Raw genomic sequence first — 18,258 nt, 5'->3', positions numbered from 1 at the left:
TTAAACGAAAGGAGAGCATAACCCACCCCACCCTGAACAAACAGCAGCCGGGCAGATTTCATCTCACAAATGGAAATGGGAGCAAACAAATTTTTTCAAAGCAATTTTATAAAGAGTGGGCCTGTTTAATTGGGTTTTTTGAGCCAGGATTAATATTATAAGCTGGGGAGCTCTGTGACATGGCTGCGTCGTTGGCTTTGCCATACCGCCTACCTCCTGGGGGAAGGCAGAGGAAAGCGCTGCTATTCAGAAGCAATTTTACTTCTGCCTCGGCCTTCTCACTTCTCACTGAAGTGATTTACAGCCAGCCTGGACCCAGCGCCCAAGCCTGAGCTGAGTTACATGTAATGTTGGAAAGATCTTTCCCAAATCAAGGTCATATCTAGAGCTTGCCTTGGATATTTTTTTCATTTCTAATTTATGTAACTTTCTAATACGTTTAGCATTTGCCCTTCCCTTGTCTCCATCCTGCTTATTAAGGTGAATTTGCATAGAAATGGGATCTTGGTCTTCAGGACCATTCACCTGACACTTGATCCCACGAGGCGACCACTGTCTACTGTTGATTCCATGAGGATGACCCACAGAAGCGATGTCTCTCTGAAAACTAGAGGCAAGGCCTTAATTAGAAGAAGCCTTGTGTGTTAAAGTGATGGGGTGAATCGAATCAGCAAAGGCATTTAGCATTAACTTAGGAGGGCAGAATACTCCTTCCTGTTGAGTGGGTCATCCTAGGTCACAACCATTTTAATTTGCCTTCGATAGATGGATCTTGAAGAAAGTGTACAAAAAGTATATTTGTGGTGCTGTTGTTTGGAAGTACGTTTTGACTGGTGATAAAGCTCAGAGAGTTAACTATGACATTTTACTTTGGCTCCTGGTCTATTTTTTGCTTAACATCTACCTTTGAATGGGTAATAGTCATCTCTGTAAATTACCTTCGAAAGACCGAGCAATTGTGGAGAATCAGAGAAATGAGCCCCTTGCTATCACCCTGTTGCAGTCGCTTTAATCCTCTGATCTCTTGGCGTTTCACCCTCTCACTGGCAGCCACCTTCCTTATTTACCCAAATCTTGCTTACTTGGGTAGGAATTCCCACTGAGAGGACAACTGTGGTCCCAGTTGACTGGTCACTGAAAGTCTATTAGGTTAGAGGACATTTATTTTCTACCCCAAAGGGTTTGAAACTTAGGGAAATTTTGATCAACAAAGAAATGACAGCTTTCAAGATTGTCCTGACATTAAGATGTCTTTGCAGAGAATCACAGGATTTGATAGTCATGGAGATTAGGTCTCGAATTTCAATGAGAAAAGTTCATAGGAGATGGGAGTGACAGAAGAAAACTTGTGCTAATTTTGGTTAGGCTACCTTTGCTGGGGGAAAATGCATTCCATAAAATTATTTTAAAACGTAAATACTATTTAGCTTTATCTTGTATAATACTTTGCATATATATATATATATATATATATGTAGATATAGATTTTTATTTTTTTTGAGACAGAGTCGTCACCCAGGCTGGAGTACAGTGGCACAATCTTGGCTCACTACAACCTCTGCCTCCTGGGTTCAAGCGATTATCTTGCCTCAGCCTCCTGAGTAGCTGGGATTACAGGCACGTGCCACTGCACCTAGCTAACTTTTGTATTTTTAGTAGAGACAGGATTTCACCATGTTGGCCAGGATGGTCTTGAACTCCTGACCTCGGTGATCTGCCCACCTCAACCTCCCAAAGTGCTGGGATTACAGGCATGAGCCACAGCACCTGGCCTGCATCTATAATTTGATTTAACCTTACAACTTTATTAATTGAATATTATGATCACCAATTTATAGATGAGGAAACGGAGACTCCAAGGGTTTAATTACTTGCCCAAGAGTGTACAGCTATCTACCAACAAAACTGGGACTGAGGCCAGCTCTCTTGCCATTACATCCCCACTGCCTCCTAAAGCACAACTCTAGTTCATACTAAATGTATTACATAGGCTGATTCATTTATCTTTACACAGGTCTCACACGTTACGAGAAGGGGGCCACAATTTTAACTCAATTCAAAAATGTTAACATCAAAATTTCCAAAATGTACTTGATTTATAATATAATCATAAAATAAGTAATCTGACCAATGGAGTCTCCCAACTCGAAAACCAAAAAATGCTTTCTGCTCTCAAACCATGCAGAAGGAAGCTGAGTTCCCCACTGGCCAGTGCTGTCTCATTCTCTTAAATGATTCAGATGTGAAAGAGGAAATGGCATCTGTCTAATTAACACTGCCTGTTTAAATATAGCTGCCAAGGGACAGCCTTGGGACAGTGTTTACAGAATAGTCTTTCCAGCCCCTCGGGCCTCAAGTTACAAATGATAGCAAGCCTTCCCTCCTTATCAACTGCAAACAGAGATGCCCCCAAAAGTGGTGTCAGGCCAGGATGATGAAAGGAGAAGGGAAAGGCTGCGGTTGGCCTTCATTTCCTGCTCCTGGCATCTAGGGATCCCAAGAATGATCCCAGGACCCAGATCCTATAGATTCCAGCAGCTCTTCCTGCAAACACAAGCGCTTGTTGTGCGCCTGAGCCTTGCTCTCCAGCCTGGAGACATCCATCTGCCCACTCTCCTAGGAACTGCTGATTACCAGGAAGCACCGTGGGCTCTGCTGCCCTCCCCCTGGCAGAGAGGCACAATGACCACATTATTTCTCTTCCAGCTTCACCTTACGGCATGGAAGCTGTCGCCAAGTTTGATTTCACTGCCTCAGGTGAGGATGAACTGAGCTTTCACACTGGAGATGTTTTGAAGGTAGGTGACGTGGGGCCCCAGGGGAGCAATAGGGAGTTTCAGTTACTCAGTAATCTGACAGTCCCTGCCTTTGTCTCTTAAGAACTGCATGTGGTTCCTTTTAAAAAGAGAAGTTCACCTTGATTCCCTTTGTGCACCCTTATAGCAGACACCAACCAGGCCAGGTGATGGAAATATAGAGTCGGCATAAGCCACCATCCTTGTCCTGGGAGGTTCGTAGCCTGGAGAGGGGAACACATCCACCCGAAGGGCTGTTGCAGATGTTCTTGGCTAAGTTCTCAGGGAGCACAGGTGAGGGAACAAGTGATTCCACCTGGAAAGATGGGGGTTGTAGGAGTGCGTGCAATGTGAACATCAGGAATGCACTGAAGGTGACTTGGGCTTTTAGCTAAAGCTCAGAGATGTGCAAGCCCTTGCTGAATTCAGGGAGCAGCGCCAGGCTCAGCAGAGCTGGAACTCAGGAGGAGAGGTTGTGGATAGAGACAGCTTGGGAAAGGCAGCCACAGAGGACATGGCTCAACAAAGGCCATGCACACCTGGCCACCCAGGGGCTTTTTAAAGCTTGTCCTCAGCCTGCACTTGAGTTGTAGAGGCCACTTGCTGGGCTGAAGTGGCCTTGGGCTTCTCCCTCATTCATGCACCGTACTTTCAGACTCTGCATCTTAGCCCTTGGGTTTTTTGTTTATTTTGTTTTTTGTTTTGTTTTGTTTTGTTTTGCAAGAGAGCGTAAGCCCTTCAAAAGGGCTTTTGGGAGTATGTGGAGCCAGACCCCCGCTGCCTGACCTCAGATCACCCTCAGATAGCCTGATTCCTGGTCCGCAGCAGTCCCGATGAGCCTTCTCGGATGTCCAGCAACACTGAGGCCATTAGTGTCTCGCCACCGAGAATTATGTTTGTTATACAAAGAACCTTATCAGCATGTGAGAGAGTGACTTTGAAAGTGTCTGAGGAGCACAAAACACCACAGAATGGCTCCTTTTGGAATATGAACATGCCCATTAGGTAGCCTTCTAACTGCTCTCAACTTTCAAGATCTAGTACCATGGTGGCAAAGCGTAGGCTTTCACGAACTTAAAATATGAGTTGGGCCTCCTGACCCAGGAAAACCTGTCTGTCACTGCTTTGGGATCTTACCAAGGTCCTGGAGGGACTTGCCGTGCAGTGAGAAGTTCTTGCTTTCTCTGTGGGGCACTGTGACCATGTGACTGTCATCCACTGGAGACCATCCTTGCACCAACTTCCACCCTTGTCTTCCATTGCAAAGAGAAGCTGGTATCTTAAGTTTTCTCTATTCCCCAGCAAAAGAAAAGGAAAGAAAAACAAACTTTGTTCAACTCTGCTTCCCAATCCAGCTCCTGATTTCTTTCCTCTCCTTTGTTGCTAATACTGGGAAGAATTTTCTACACTGGGTGTGCCTCACTTCCTCACTTCCCACTCATTCCACAACCCTCTGGAATCTCCCTTTTACCCTCCCCCCAACATTCTTTTGAAGTTCACCAGTGATCTCCTTAATGTGCAGTATAACGACCCTGTGGAAATGTCTGTGGGGCTGATACTGCTAACTGGCCCTCTCCTGGAAGCCCCTTTCTCCCTGGCTTTGGCAGCACCTCTGGGTTCTTCTCCTCCCTTCCTGAACACTCCTACAGGTCTCATTTCCAAGCATTCTTTTTCCTCTCTTGATCCTGAAATATATACTTCCCTGAAGGTGCTGCCTTTGGCTTTCTGATTCTTCTTCTCACTCTGAGCCACCTCTTCCTCTTCTCCGGCTGCAACCATCACCTCTGTGCTAAAGACCCTCAAGTCTATGGTTCATGTTCTAGCTCTGACCTTGCTCTTGAACTCCAGACCCAGACTTCCAATTGTCTGCTGGATGTCCCCATATGAACTCCAGCCCCTGACTTCGGATGCCCAGAATCACTCCAACCCCCATGCCCATCTCACCCCCACTTCCACCGAAGCCACTCTTCTTTCCGTGTTCTAAGTATTGTCCTAGGTCAGTCACAAGCCAGGAGCCGCAGTTATCATCAGTGCCTCCCTTACCAAATCCTGGTGACCAGTAACCAACATCTCCTGAGCTCCTGTTCAGGGCCAGGATCTAGCTAAGTGGTTTGCAGACATGATTTCATCATCTGAGCAAACGTATGAGGTAGGCATTCATTTCCCCTCCATTTCACAGATGAGAAACTGAGGCTAGGGATGAAATCACATGTCCACGGTCACGCAGCTAGAATGAAACCAATCCAGGACCTGGATAGAACTCTGTCTGACTCCTAAGCACTAAACTCTGCTCTGAATGTAATTTTTTCCTCATATCTCTCAAGAACGTCTCTTCTTCACCAGAAGGGAGTGTGAGGCAGTAAAAAGGAGCATAGACTTTGAGTCAAATGGATCTTAGTTTGAATCCCAGCTTACTAGCCGTGGAGCCTGCGGCCCAGTCATCTGCCCTCTTTGAGCTTTAGTGTCTTCCTCAGCAAGTGGAGGTAGTATCTATCTTGCCACGTTGTGGAGAGGATTCGAGGTGATGACCTTGGCCCAACGCAGACGCCCAATAAATGGTGGCCTGCATTATCGGGATCATCCATCCCCGCTGCCTCTGACTGCTCAGATCATCGCGGCAGCTCCTTGACTGACCTCATTACCTCTTGTCTTTTTCCTCCTTCAATCATTCTACATACTAGTCCCAGAGGGATCTTTCCAGACAAATCGAATCATATCATTTCCTTGCTCAAAAGCATTCAGGGGTTTCCAATTACCAATTGATTGAGATTGAAAACATCTGGCCCCAAACCACTGTCCAATGTCATTATGCACATGTACACATGTGTGCACACACAGAGATATCTTTGTGGATGTAACGCCCGCAGGTTGCACTGCAATGTATACACCACCCTTTCTCAGCCTCTCCCCTATATACTCCGAGTGCCCCTCTCCCACACACACACATATTTGACCTCCTATACCATGGAAACCTCACTGGTCCTCCCTACTCGCTACCATCGCAGGGAAACAAATCACTCCCTCTTCAGCTCCTCCCCAACATTTCACACAAACTTCACTCATTTCCAGGCACTTATGATTTTGCCTCACATGGCAGCTATTTATAGGCAGGCCATGACCCTGTGGTCTCATGCACCCTCTATTTCTGCCTCTCATTGCTGCCTTTGCCCGGTGGGATCCTAATTGCTCATTTACGTGTTGTCTACTCCACTAGCCAAAGCTGTGCAAGGGCAGGGGCCGTGTCTGCCTCAATGTCTAGAATAGCTGTGCCTGGAACTCCCTGATATTTGGTGAATGAATGACTTCAATTCCTCTCCATTCCCTGAGAGCAATGTCATCATGCACGTGTGCACACAATGCCAGGTTCATCTTTGTGTCTTCACAGCATCTAACACAAGTCATGGCCCAAAATAGATACCCAGTACATATTTCTTGAATTGCTAAATTGCATTTCTTCCTGTTCATTTAGAATTCCGTCGGAAAGCCAACCCCCTCCCTCTTTTCAAATTCTGTCCATTGCAGGTAAAGAGCAAAATGGGGAGGGCTTGTTGACTGAGCCCCACAGAATGTCTGCAGGATGGTGGTTGGTTCCCATGCCTGGGGCTCCCCACATGTAATTGCAGTGTCTGCCCCCTCAATGGGTAACACAGGCAGGATCCTCACAAGTACTTTCAAAGCCAGTTCCTGACTACTCCAGCAACTCGCTTGTGGGATTCTCTGACTCATTTGGCCTTTTGTGCTAAAGACTAAACAGAGGTTTTCATTAGAAAGGTACAAAAAATGTCTGAGCAGCCACTCACCCTCAACAGACCATGAGTTTCCTGGGGCAGAGGCCCCAGCTTATTTATCTCCATATTTCATGCACCTAAGTGCAATCAGCAGGTGCTCGCTAGATGCTGATCTACACGGCATGGTAAACAAGATGGTGGACAGGAAGACGCCACTATATGATTTGATCTTGCTTCTTCTATGACAGAAACATTTGAAAACTCAGGAATCAGATTTTTTTTCCTATTCATGCCACAAAGGTGCATGTCACCATACCTGCAGCTACACACAGCACCAGGCTCACATTTGAATTTGCCATTAAATTTGCCAGCAGCTTTGAAAAATGTCTCTTGACCCAGTCCATTTCTGTCTCCTTCTGTAATGCATCTAATGCGACCTCATTTCTTCCTGCTAAAATAGCAACCTAAAAGCACTAAGAGTTAATTCTACGTAATTTGCTTCTTCAATACTTCAGATTTCTGCTATGCTTCTAAAAGCTACAATTTCATCCAATTTAAGAATTCTTCCTGCTGTAATTTGGCCCTTCTCTTCCCACGTCTAACTTATGCTCAGGCCATGTAACCCAGAAAATCATCTCTTAGGGAACATTATAAGAATTAAACAGTAAAGAGTAAAACTTCAAGTGTTCAGGCTGAACGCCTCGCTCAGGTTTACACGATGGGTACACGAGATAGGGGGACCAAACAGATGGAGAGATGAGAAGAAGAACAGGAAGTGCGGGGCCCTGGGCCCACAACGGCAGGAGGAAACCATCTCCCCTCCCCTCAAATACCTTTCTTTGCAGAAAATGAGAATTTTTTTTTTAAAACCTCACCTTCTATACATGGTAAAAAGCCTGTGAATTCACCTCTCTAGAAACACAATGTCAGGCAGACCAAGCACCAGGTGGCGGAGAGAAATGGCTGGCATTGTGGGATAATCTTTCAGTTTTAGAGGAGGTCTGAGGCATGATAATTAAAATTACAGAGCTGCTTTCAGGTCAGAAAACGAAATACAAAGTGTGGGTTTTTTTTAGTTTTTGAGACAGTCTTGCTCTGTTGCCCAGGCTGGAGTGCAGTAGTGCGATCTCGGCTCACTGCAACCTCCGCCTCCCGGGTTCAAGCAATTCTCGTGGCTCAGCCTCCCAAGTAGCTGAGATTATAGGCATGCACCACCATCCCTGGCTAATTTTTGTCTTTTTGGTAGAGATCAGATTTTGCCATGTTGGCCAGGCTGGTCTCAAACTCCTGACCTCAGGTGATCCACCCGCCTCAGCCTCCCAAAGTGCTGGGATTACAGGCATGAGCTACGGCACCTGGCCTCAAAGTGTGGTTCTTAGGGTGATAAGCCAGTTTCCAAATGGCCTCTGTTACCCCTTTCTGTGTGACATTTGCTACCCTGGCCAAACACCGCATTCCCGTGTGACGGGAGAAAGGAATTCCAACGCCATGAATTCAGGAGCGATGGATGGAGTGCAGTGCTCTTGGTTCTTTACGTGGCTACGAGGCGCTGCTGCTGGGTTTCCTAGTTCTTTTGACCTAGATTTTCTGCTTCCTCCCTTGCCCCCTTAGCACACACATACCCACATGTCCTTGGTGACACCAACAGTCACATTTGATGTTAGAAACTACAGAGTTTTCTGTTCTCAGCAATCTCGAACTCAAATGTGGGACACACTTTTATTTCTTCAGAATAAATGACTAAATTCAAAACATACACACATACTGCTTTAAAGAATACATAAACCCTTCCATGTCCTATTCAGAGCTGGAGGCCTCCCTCGTAAGAATACCACATTTGATGGAATTGTATTTTTTTGAAAAGAGTCTACACTTTCTGAAGGACTTTCAGGTACCAGGGCTCATTTGATCCTCACATCAGCTCTGTGAGGTGCTAGATGGCTATTATTATCCCCAGTTTTCACATGGCTAATTGACTTGGCCAAGATCACATATCTAGTGATGGAGCCAAGCTAGAAACCAGGTCTTCTGATTCCCAACCCACAACACTGTCCCCTTCCTTCCACCTTGGAGTGATGTTAGAAATAGGTCATCATCTCTGCTCAAGCACTTAGTTCTTTCCATTATCTTCCCATCTTCTTTTCTGGGAGAGAGAAGTCCATGGGCCCTGTGACTTCAACTCCACCCACTTTCTGATGACTCTGAAACCCCAAGCCCCACCCTCACCCTCTCTCCTAGATCCAGACTGACATATCCAGCTGCTTCCTGAGCTTTTCTTCTCAGTTGAATAATTCAATTTACAATCACCGCATGCAGTCTGAAGCCCATGAGCCCTTTCTCAGCCCTGCCTCCTCTCATGTATCTTCTATTTCTATAAAGCCATCACCACCTACTCAGTCTCCCAAGCCAGAAATCCAGTGGCATCCCAGAATCCTCTTCTCTCTTAGCTTCCAAGATTGGCCAAGAAATCCTGCCTGTTTGCTTCCTGAATTTCTCTAAAATATATCCTCGCCTCTTCTTAGCCCAGGCCCTATCATCTCTTGCCTGGAGGGCTGCGCTCATCTTCCTACAGTTTCTCTCCCAACTTTAGCCTTCCAATCTATCTTCACATTCTGATCTCTGATACAGAACTCTCTCTCTCTGTTTCTCTGTCTCTCTCTCTCAGAGACAGAGCCTGTCTCTGTTGTCCAGGCTGCAGTACAATGGTGCAATCAGAGCTCACTATAGCCTTTAACTCCTGGGCTCACGCGCTCCTCCCGCTTCAGCCTCCTGAGTAGCTAGGACTACAGATGCACTTCCACCACGCCTTGCTAGGTTTTATTTTTATATTCATAGAGACAAGGTCTCGCTTTGTTGCCCAGGCTGGTCTCAAACTCCTGGGCTCAAGCAATCGTCCCGCTTGGGCCTCTTAAAGTGCTGGGATTACAGGCATGAGCCATCACACCCAGCGAGAGCTCTTTCTGAACTCTAATTCTCACTGTTATTTCCCTGCTCAAAATCCTTTAAGGGCTGCCCCTACATTTTAAGATATTCACAGTCAACATTCCAGTCATCTGGAGGCACTTCATTCCCAGAATGCACCACACCTCCTCAGAGCTGAAGGAGGAAGTTCCATTGCCATCTGACTTGGCCTCAGTAACTCCTTTCATTGCTGAGGCAAGTGGTCTCTGCTCCACATATGAATGCCTTTTCTATCTATTTCTGCTTTATTCTTTATCATCGTACTTCTATCAGTTAAGATATTTTCAGGAACAAGAAACATAAACTAAAAATGGCTTAAACAATAACAAAGACTTGTAATTTCTCAAAGTCCAGAAGTAGGAAGGCTCCTGGGTATCATCTAATTCAGTGGTTCAGTGCATTATCAGGGTTCTTTCCATCTTTTGCTCTGCTATCCTTATTTAGAATTATTGTTCTAGTCTATATCATAGACTTAAAAAAGATTTGTTTTTTAAGAGAGAGTCTTACTCTGTTTCCCAGGCTGGATTGCAGTGGCAAGATCACGGTTCACTGCAACCTCGCCTCCTGGGTTCAAGCAATTCTCCTGTGTCAGCCTCCCAAGTAGCTGGGATTACAGGCATGTGCCACCAGGCCCGGCTACTTTTAGTATTTTTAGTAGAGACGGCGTTCCACCATGACGGACAGGCTGGTCTTGAACTCCTGGCCTCAACTGATCTATGCTCCTCGGCCTCTCAAAGTGCTGGGATTACAGGTGTGAGCCACCACGCCTGGCCTCAGACTTTCAAAACATTCTCAGTGGCAGTGCCAAATATTTGTCTTTTAATGGTGAATCTCATGTTTTGAGAAACCAGAAGCCACATACAGTCAAGTCTGGTGAGTAATATGACTAACCAAGGTAGACAATAACATGTGGGGTCACAGTCAAAGTGATGCCACAGAGTAACAAGACAGAACTTTTGGTTTTGCTTGGGATCTGGCTCTAAAAGCAAGTTTAGAAAAGGCATCCCCAGTATCTTGAGTTCCAGCCAAACTATCTGTGAAATACATAGCATGTGAACACAAAGAGTTACTGTTTCCAAAGCTGGCCCCACTGGGATGTTTAAGTTTTAATCTGCCTGTTTAAAAAACAAAAACAAATTAAATTTTTGAAAGTTTCCTGGGCTGGGCCTGGTGGTTCATACCTGTAATCCCAGAACTTTGGGAGGTCAAGGCAGGTGGATCACTAGGTCAAAAGATCAAGACAATCCTGGCCAACATGGTGGAACCCGTCTCTACTAAAAATACAAAAAATTAGCCAGGTGTGGTGGTGCATGCCTGTAAGCCCAGGTACTTGGGAGGCTGAGGCAGGAGGATCACTTGGACCCGGGAGGTGAAGTTTGCAGTGAGCTGAGATCGCGCCACTGCACCCCAACCTGGCAACAGAGCAAGACTCCATCTCAAAAAAACAAAAAACAAACAAACAAACAAACAGAAAAGTTTCCTGGTCACCTGGAAGAGGAAAAAAAAAAAAAAAACAACTATGGAGTAGCCACTCTTGGCTTCCCACCATCTGCTCAGATGAGGAACTTAAGGTGCTACCTGGGACAAATGAATTTCCAAAATAGAAGAAGGGATTCAGGGAAGTCCCTGAGTGCTGAGTCTGGGAGGCCAAGCCACAGTGGGGTGACATAGGTGGACGGCACAAGTGGACGGAAATAACTCGGGATGAGGAGAAGCTGACTCCAAAGGTAAACCCACGGCTCCTCTACAGGCCTGGGGTAAATTCTAGAACAGCTGTTCAGTTCTTTCAGCTTATTAACATATTTTCCCTCTAAGTCCAAAAGGTCCTTCTTTGCCCTACAGCCCCTTTCTCTTGTTTTTTGGTGTCCTCCCTCCAATGTCTTTGTCTTTCCTTTTCTTCCTTGTAGATTTTGAGTAACCAAGAGGAGTGGTTTAAGGCGGAGCTTGGGAGCCAGGAAGGATATGTGCCCAAGAATTTCATAGACATCCAGTTTCCCGAGTAAGTATTCACAGCCTGCTGAGATGGGCCTACCCCCACACACTCCACTGACTTTCCCAGCAATCACTACTATTCTCCATGGGAACCCAGGACATTGTCAAAAATGGCTGCCTCCGGAGATCTCTCCAGAGAGACGCCCAGAGCACGCAGCTGAAGGCCAGGGCAGGCGGGAGACTTTGCATTTCGTTTCATTCCCTTTTGATGTTTACACCATGTGTGTGTATTGCTATTTTAAGTATTTCTTTCCTTTTTTATTTTTTTAGTTTTTTTTGTGAGTCAGGGTCTCACTCTGTCACCCAGGCTGGAGTGTGGTGACTCCATCACCACTCACTGCAGCCTGAAACTCCTGGGCTCTACCATCCTCTCGCCTCAGCCTCCCGAGTTACTGGAATTACAGGCACATGCCACCACGCCGGGCTAGTTTTTCTATTTTTAGTAGAGACAGGGTTTCACCATGTTGGCCAGGCTGGTCCCCAACTCCTGACCTCATGTGATCTGCTGCCTCAGCCTCCCAAAGTGCTGGGATTACAGGCATGAGCCACCGTGCCCAGCCTATTTTAAGTTTTGGAGGTTTTTTGGTTTGTTTGTTTGTTTGTTTTGTTTGTTTTGAGACGGAGTCTTGCTCTGTTGCACAGGCTGGAGTGCATCTCAGCTCATTGCAATTCTCCTGTCTCAGCCTCCCTAGTAGCTGGAATTACAGGCGCATGTCACCACACTTGGCTAACTTTTGTATTTTTAGTAGAAACGGGGTTTCACCATGATGGACAAGCTGATCTCAAACTCTTGAACTCAGGTGATCCACCTGCGTTGGCCTCCCAAAGTGCTGGGATTACAGGTATGAGCCACTGCGCCTGGCCTATTTTAAGTTTTTATAAAATGAGTTTGTAAACTCAAATTACCTATAGTGATTTCAATCACAGGGTTCCCTAGAATTCCAAAGGGGGCGCTATTGGCCACCCCACTTTGAGAGCTGCTCTCCTAAGCACTTCTCTGTGACCTCCCAATCCTAACCATCCTCACCAGGCTCTCAGCCTTCACTGGGTGGGTGGACAGACAGACACTCCCTGCCTTCAGTAAAGCGTGCTCACCCCAGTGAGAGAAGTCAGTGGGGGAAGGGGAAGTTCTCTTCCTAAAGAGGAAATGCAAAATTGAGATTGGGCTTCGTTTGTCTCAAGAATTGACCACAAGGGTTAGATAGAAATCTAATCTTGCCTCAGAACCAGGGTCTAGCTCAAAGAGCAAAAGTTTGTTAGAAAACCACAGTAGTATTGGTGACTCCAGCGAGGTGCAGGAGCAACACTCATGGTGAACCTGAACTGACCACCAAACCAAGAGAATGACCACTGACCTTGACAGGGCCCTTGATGCTGCCCAGGAATCTGCTCGGTGACCTCTGCATACCCCACCTGCTCCTCAAAGCTCCAGCCCCTCCCTGCATCACTCTCAGCCTGTGACCTTGATTCCAGGTTCTCTGGAACAATGAAAGCCACCAGAAGTGAAGCTCCCAGATTCCTCACCCCCACCCCACCCAACCCCTACCACATCCACCTGCCTCCTGCAAGTGTGCTCAAACAGTCGGCCTTTCCTGCAGCTGGCTGGAAGGAACTGTCGCTGCTTCTAGCAGAAATTCTCCTCTCTCTCTCCCACATCAACCTCCTTTCCCTCTCTGCTTGATCATTCCTGTCAGCAAACACACATGCTGCAATTTCTTTCAACGTACCAAAACACAAACAAACAAACAAAACCAAACCCAGAGGCCAGGTGGGTTTTGTGGTGGCAGATTCCTGTAGTCCCAGTCCTTTTAGAGGCTGAGGGAGGAGGATCACTTGAGGCTAGGAGTTTGAGACCAGCCTGGGCAACATAGCGAGACCCATCTCTACAAAAAAATGTTTTAAGTTAGCTGGGCGTGGTGGCATGCACCTGTAGTCCCAACTGCTTGGGAGGCTGAGGCAGAAGGATCGCTTGAGCCTGGGAGTTCAAGGCTGTGGTGGGCTGTGATTACATCACTGCACTCCAGTCTGGGCAGCAGAGAGAGACTCTGTTTCAAAGAAAAAAAAAAATTAAATAAATAAAACAAGAAAACTCTTAATATCAAATCCCCTTGCAGTTGCCACTCCATCTCTTCAAAAGGAGTGTGTATATTTGCTGCTTCCAACTCCTCATCTCCCGACCCGTCCCGCCAGGCACGCCATGGGCTGCAGCTCCCAGGGGTCATCTCAGCCTGACCTGCCCTGGGGATCTCCCTCCCACTGGAACACCTTCTTCATTTTGGCTCCAGAACATCCTTCCTCCATTTGTCCTCCCACTGCCCTGGCTTCTCCTCCTCAGTCTGTTGTGTTGGTTCCTCCCACACCCCAGTCCCCTACAGGTTTAGAATGTTTCCTTTTCAGTGAGGTCTTTCTCATCACCATACCTTATATTAATCTCCCACCCACAGCGCCCCATCTCTGAAACAGAAAAAAAAATCTGTTTTCATATTCTCTACAGCACTTACCATCATCTGGCACACTGCAGGTCTTAATTATTTTGTTCTTTTGTTTGTGTCCCCCTCGACTAGAACGTAAGCTCCCTGAGGGCAGGGGTAGGTGTCTGTTCTGCCCACTACCATGTCCTCAGTGCGCAGGAGGGGGCCCAGCACAGTACTAGATGTTCAGTAAAGCTTTTGAATGAATGAATGAATATGTAATATTGAAACCATAACCACTCATATCTAATATGCAATGTGTGGTAATTTTTACAAATCTTGAAAGAAGCCCCCATCAGATTGCAGTCGGAGGACAAATGTGTATTTCCTAAATCCCCTTCACTTCTAAAATATTTCCTTTGCGATACAGCTGCTGTGGTGCATACCCTATTCCTTTTCCCATCCCCGTTACATTTCCCACACATGGCAGTGGTATGTGTGGTAGTCTCTTGTTTAGCCCTGTAGAATTGTGTGGCAAATACTCAGGCAGAATTTCCAGGTCACCAGAAACTGCTGCTTTCAGCCCCCTCAGAGCACAGCCAACCTTCCCCCTCAGTCCCGGAGGGGGACTCAGTCTCCAATAAGTACCTCCTTCCTGCTACCCTTGTCTCAGGTTCCCAAATTCTAGAAAGCACAGAGAATTGCTCACAAAGGAATCCAAAGCCAAGGCCTGACAGGCTTTTATCTTCAAGGAACATGCATATGAACCTTCTGGTGGCAGCAATTAGAGCAGCCACCTTGAAGCAATGTGACACAGTCCCACCTTTGGCCGCTGAGTGATTGTAGACACTCATTTTGCTTGTCTGTGGTCGAGAGAGGTCTCTGGCCTCCTGCCTTGAGGCTGCAGCCACAGCTTGCCTGGCCCTGTGTAAGTGTTTGACCTATTTCATACATGCCACGCTCTGTGCAGCTGTACCTCCAGGGGCTGCCACCCTGACCGTTCTGCTGATAGAGCGGTTTCTCCTGTTTCTTCTTTTCCACAGTAAAGATTATTTCCCAGCCTGGATTTTTGGGGCGGGCCCAGGATCTGGTTGTATAGACACCGCTCTCTGGCTGCTGCCAGCCTCGCTCATTTCCAAGTGTGTACACTGGACTCCCTAGAAACACTGCAGCCTCTGCTGGGCACACTGAGCAAAGCCCCCTTGTGCTCCATGCCCGCCTAGGTAACATGACACCCTGGGCTGTAACTCTCCTTTAATGCCCAGGAAGGAGCCTCTAGGCCACTGAGGCCTCAGTGCAGGCATGAGCACCCCAGGCCCTGCTCAGCCAGCTGCACCTGGTTGGCCCCAGTGCCTGAAGCCTTCCCTTCCCTCCCCGGTGCATCCTCTGTCCCCGCAGCTCCGGTCTATCTCTTCCGCAGCTGCCGGCAGGCGGCTGCTTCCTGCAGTGAGTCACTCCCACACTGCCCCATTTTGGTGCAGCGACACATTTCCATGATTGTTTCCCAGGCTGGAGAGAGACTTCTCCTGGAGAGAAGGAACAAAGAGGGTGAGTCAAGGGGAACGCTCCCTCGCCTTTCCTGAAAGCTGCCCGGAGCACTGGTTTGATTTCAAATAGCCCCTGGCCCCTCTTTGGTCTCTCTCTGCTCCCTATTGTACAGAGTCCCCAGCCTCTTTCCCTCTGGGTCACCTCTTCTTCACGTCTCCCTCCTGTCACTCCTGTGTCTCATCCTGATCCTCTTGTTTGATCTCGCCCCACAGATGGTTTCACGAAGGCCTCTCTCGACACCAGGCAGAGAACTTACTCATGGGCAAGGAGGTTGGTTTCTTCATCATCCGGGCCAGCCAGAGCTCCCCAGGGGACTTCTCCATCTCTGTCAGGTACTGACCATTCCTGACACCACCTTGACCCTTCTCAGCCTGTTAACCTCCCAGAATGCTGAAGCCATGAAGGGACCTCTGGAATATGACCCAATGGTCAGAAGCATGGTGGCCTAGGGGCCAAGCATGGCAGCAGCTTCACAACCTGCTATTCCCAGTGCCTCCCCAGAACACACGCACACCACTCCTTAGCACACTGGTGTGTATTCAAAATTATTTCTATGCCCATCTGCCTCCCCTTCTAGCCCAGGTGCTTCTGAAAGGGCAGGATTTTCCTCTACTTCATCTTTATGCCTTTAACAGTGTCTTGCATAAAATAGAGACACTCAGTGAGTATTTGTGGAAGGAAGAAGGGGTAGGAGGAGGAGAACTCCCACTTGTCCAGATCCATCTGGGGGTTTAAATCTTAACCTTTTCTTTTATGATTGATGCATATCTGAAGAAGAGTCAGGGAAAAATAGAAATCTCAAGTCATTGCTGTAGGATGTACAGGGGCGGAAAAGGTGTGGCACCTTTCTTCGCCCATCAGAGGAGTCACAGTTGACACTCCTACAAGACAGGTTAACGAGGAGAGTGGACACATTTGTTTAATCAAAGACTCATGTGACACAGAAGCCTTCAGAAATGAAGACTCAAAACCCAGGGAAAGCCGTCTATTTTTATGCTTAGGTTCGACAAAGGATAGACAGCCCTGTCGAAATGGGATTGGACAAAGGGGGTTTGATCTAAGGTAACAGACTGAGGTGGGAAACTGAACAAGGCCTGTCCCAAGTTTGTTTTCTTTTTCTTTTTCTTTTTTTTGGGGGGGTGGGGGGACAGGGTCTTGATCTGTTGCCCAGGCTGGAGTGCAGTGACGCAATCATCGCTCACCACAGCCTCTGCGTCCCAGGCTCAAGCCATCTTCCCACCTCAGCCTCTCGAGTAGCTGGGGATACAGGTGCACACCACCACACCTGGCTAATATTATTTTTTTAACTTATTTTTTTGTAGAGACTGGGTCTTACTATGTTGCCTGAGCTGATCTCAGACTCCTGGCTTTAAGCAATCCTCCTGCCTTGGCCTCCCTAATAGTGACCCTTCTAGTCTCTCTGACCCGCTGTGGGGAAGAGGAATTCTAATTTCTATGACTCACGCACGGGGAGAAAGAGGAGCGGGAGACCGGAGGTCAGGAAAAGGCCAAAGGAAGACTTTGCTTCCAAGGCTACTTGTGAAGCCTTCCAATCTCGTTTGGTTCAAAGCACTCAGCATGCCAAGGGGTGTCATTTTCTGAGCCCCAACAAATACATGTATAGTTGTAGGCAGCTGAACAAAAAGAAAGGCTACTTCAACACAGTACAGTACAACAAAACCGAAAACAAGAGAACAGAGCCGAGGAGGGCCAGGAGTGGGGGAGGACTGTAACAGCGAAATCTCACTAAGGTGCAGCACCCCATAGGAAGTGACTCAGTCCATGTGTAGACATTACACAGCCCCAAACTCAGAAGCCCAATTCGGAACACTGTGTGTGGTCAGCATGTTGGGGATCGCAAGTCACGTATCAGACTTGACCACATGTGAAACTGCAAGAATATAATGCTGTTAGCAGATCAGGAGAAGTACAGTAAAACGTTACTGTCAGGTTATTGACAGGAAATACCGATCTGGTTGATTCAATATATTTTGAAAGGCATGTGGCTTTGTTTTAAGGACAGAAATCCAATCTCAAGTAATAAACTGTGGCCACTTTGCTATTTAGAAAGAATGGATATTTGAAAGGATAGGTAGGAAGGACTTAAAAATAACAAGTCAACAATTTGTATGCCTGCATACCTTTAAAGTGGTCTCTTTAGCATTGCCCTTGCAATCTTGCTTAAACTCTTAATTTTCCTCAAGAAAAACTTTATTTTCATAGCTTGGAGAATGGTAAACTTTAGTTCAGGCCAATATTGATGTATCACAAATTCTAATCTTGTTAGGTCTTAATTAATGAAATTTTGCTCCATTAACATATATTACAAGTCCAGGTTGGGCGCTGTGGCTCATGCCTGTAATCCCAGCACTTTGGGAGGCTGAGGTGGGAGGATTGCTTGAGCCAACGAGTTGGAGACCAGCCAGGGCAACATAACAAGACCTCATCTCTACTAAAAATAAAAAATTAACCCAGTGTGGTGGCACATGCCTGTGGTCCCAACTACTTGGAAGGCTGAGGTGAAGGGATTGTTGGGGCCTGGGAGGTTGAGGCTGTGGTGAGCCAAGGTTGTGCCACTGCACTCTAGCCTGGGTGACAGAGCAAGACCCTGTCTCAAAAGAAAAAGATTATTTACATATATTATATACATATATAATTAGAAAAAACAATTTTACGTATATTATATTTAACATGTATGTATATATATTACAAGTCAAATCTATTTCTTAAGCCTCCCCTCTCTACCCCATCATAAACTTGACCAAGTAATTTGTTAGACTGAGGGCTATCTCTTGGGCCTTTGGTTTGCATGAAGATGACTCT

General features: G+C 46.8%; 1 protein-coding gene across 5 annotated transcripts in view; it reads left to right on the top strand.

Moving 5' to 3' along the window:
• Positions 1-18,258, top strand: part of GRAP2 (GRB2-related adaptor protein 2) — a 69,962-nt gene that overhangs the window by 43,756 nt on the left and 7,948 nt on the right. For 3 of the 5 annotated variants that reach the window (XM_011978814.1, XM_011978812.1, XM_011978813.1), the window contains 3 exons: positions 2,707-2,798; positions 11,392-11,483; positions 15,648-15,767. In XM_011978814.1, coding sequence (XP_011834204.1) covers positions 2,721-2,798; positions 11,392-11,483; positions 15,648-15,767 — 290 coding nt within the window. In that variant the 5' untranslated portion in view covers positions 2,707-2,720. The remainder of the gene's footprint in view (positions 1-2,706; positions 2,799-11,391; positions 11,484-15,647; positions 15,768-18,258) is intronic. The other 2 variants (XM_011978815.1, XM_011978816.1) reach the window with 2 other exon arrangements.

Source organism: Mandrillus leucophaeus, unplaced genomic scaffold (assembly GCF_000951045.1).
Source record: "Mandrillus leucophaeus isolate KB7577 unplaced genomic scaffold, Mleu.le_1.0 Scaffold2, whole genome shotgun sequence".
In the NCBI taxonomy this organism is placed as follows: Eukaryota; Metazoa; Chordata; class Mammalia; order Primates; family Cercopithecidae; genus Mandrillus; species Mandrillus leucophaeus.
The sequence above is the reverse complement of the archived record's forward strand: the minus strand, read 5'-3'. Positions and strand labels throughout refer to the sequence as shown.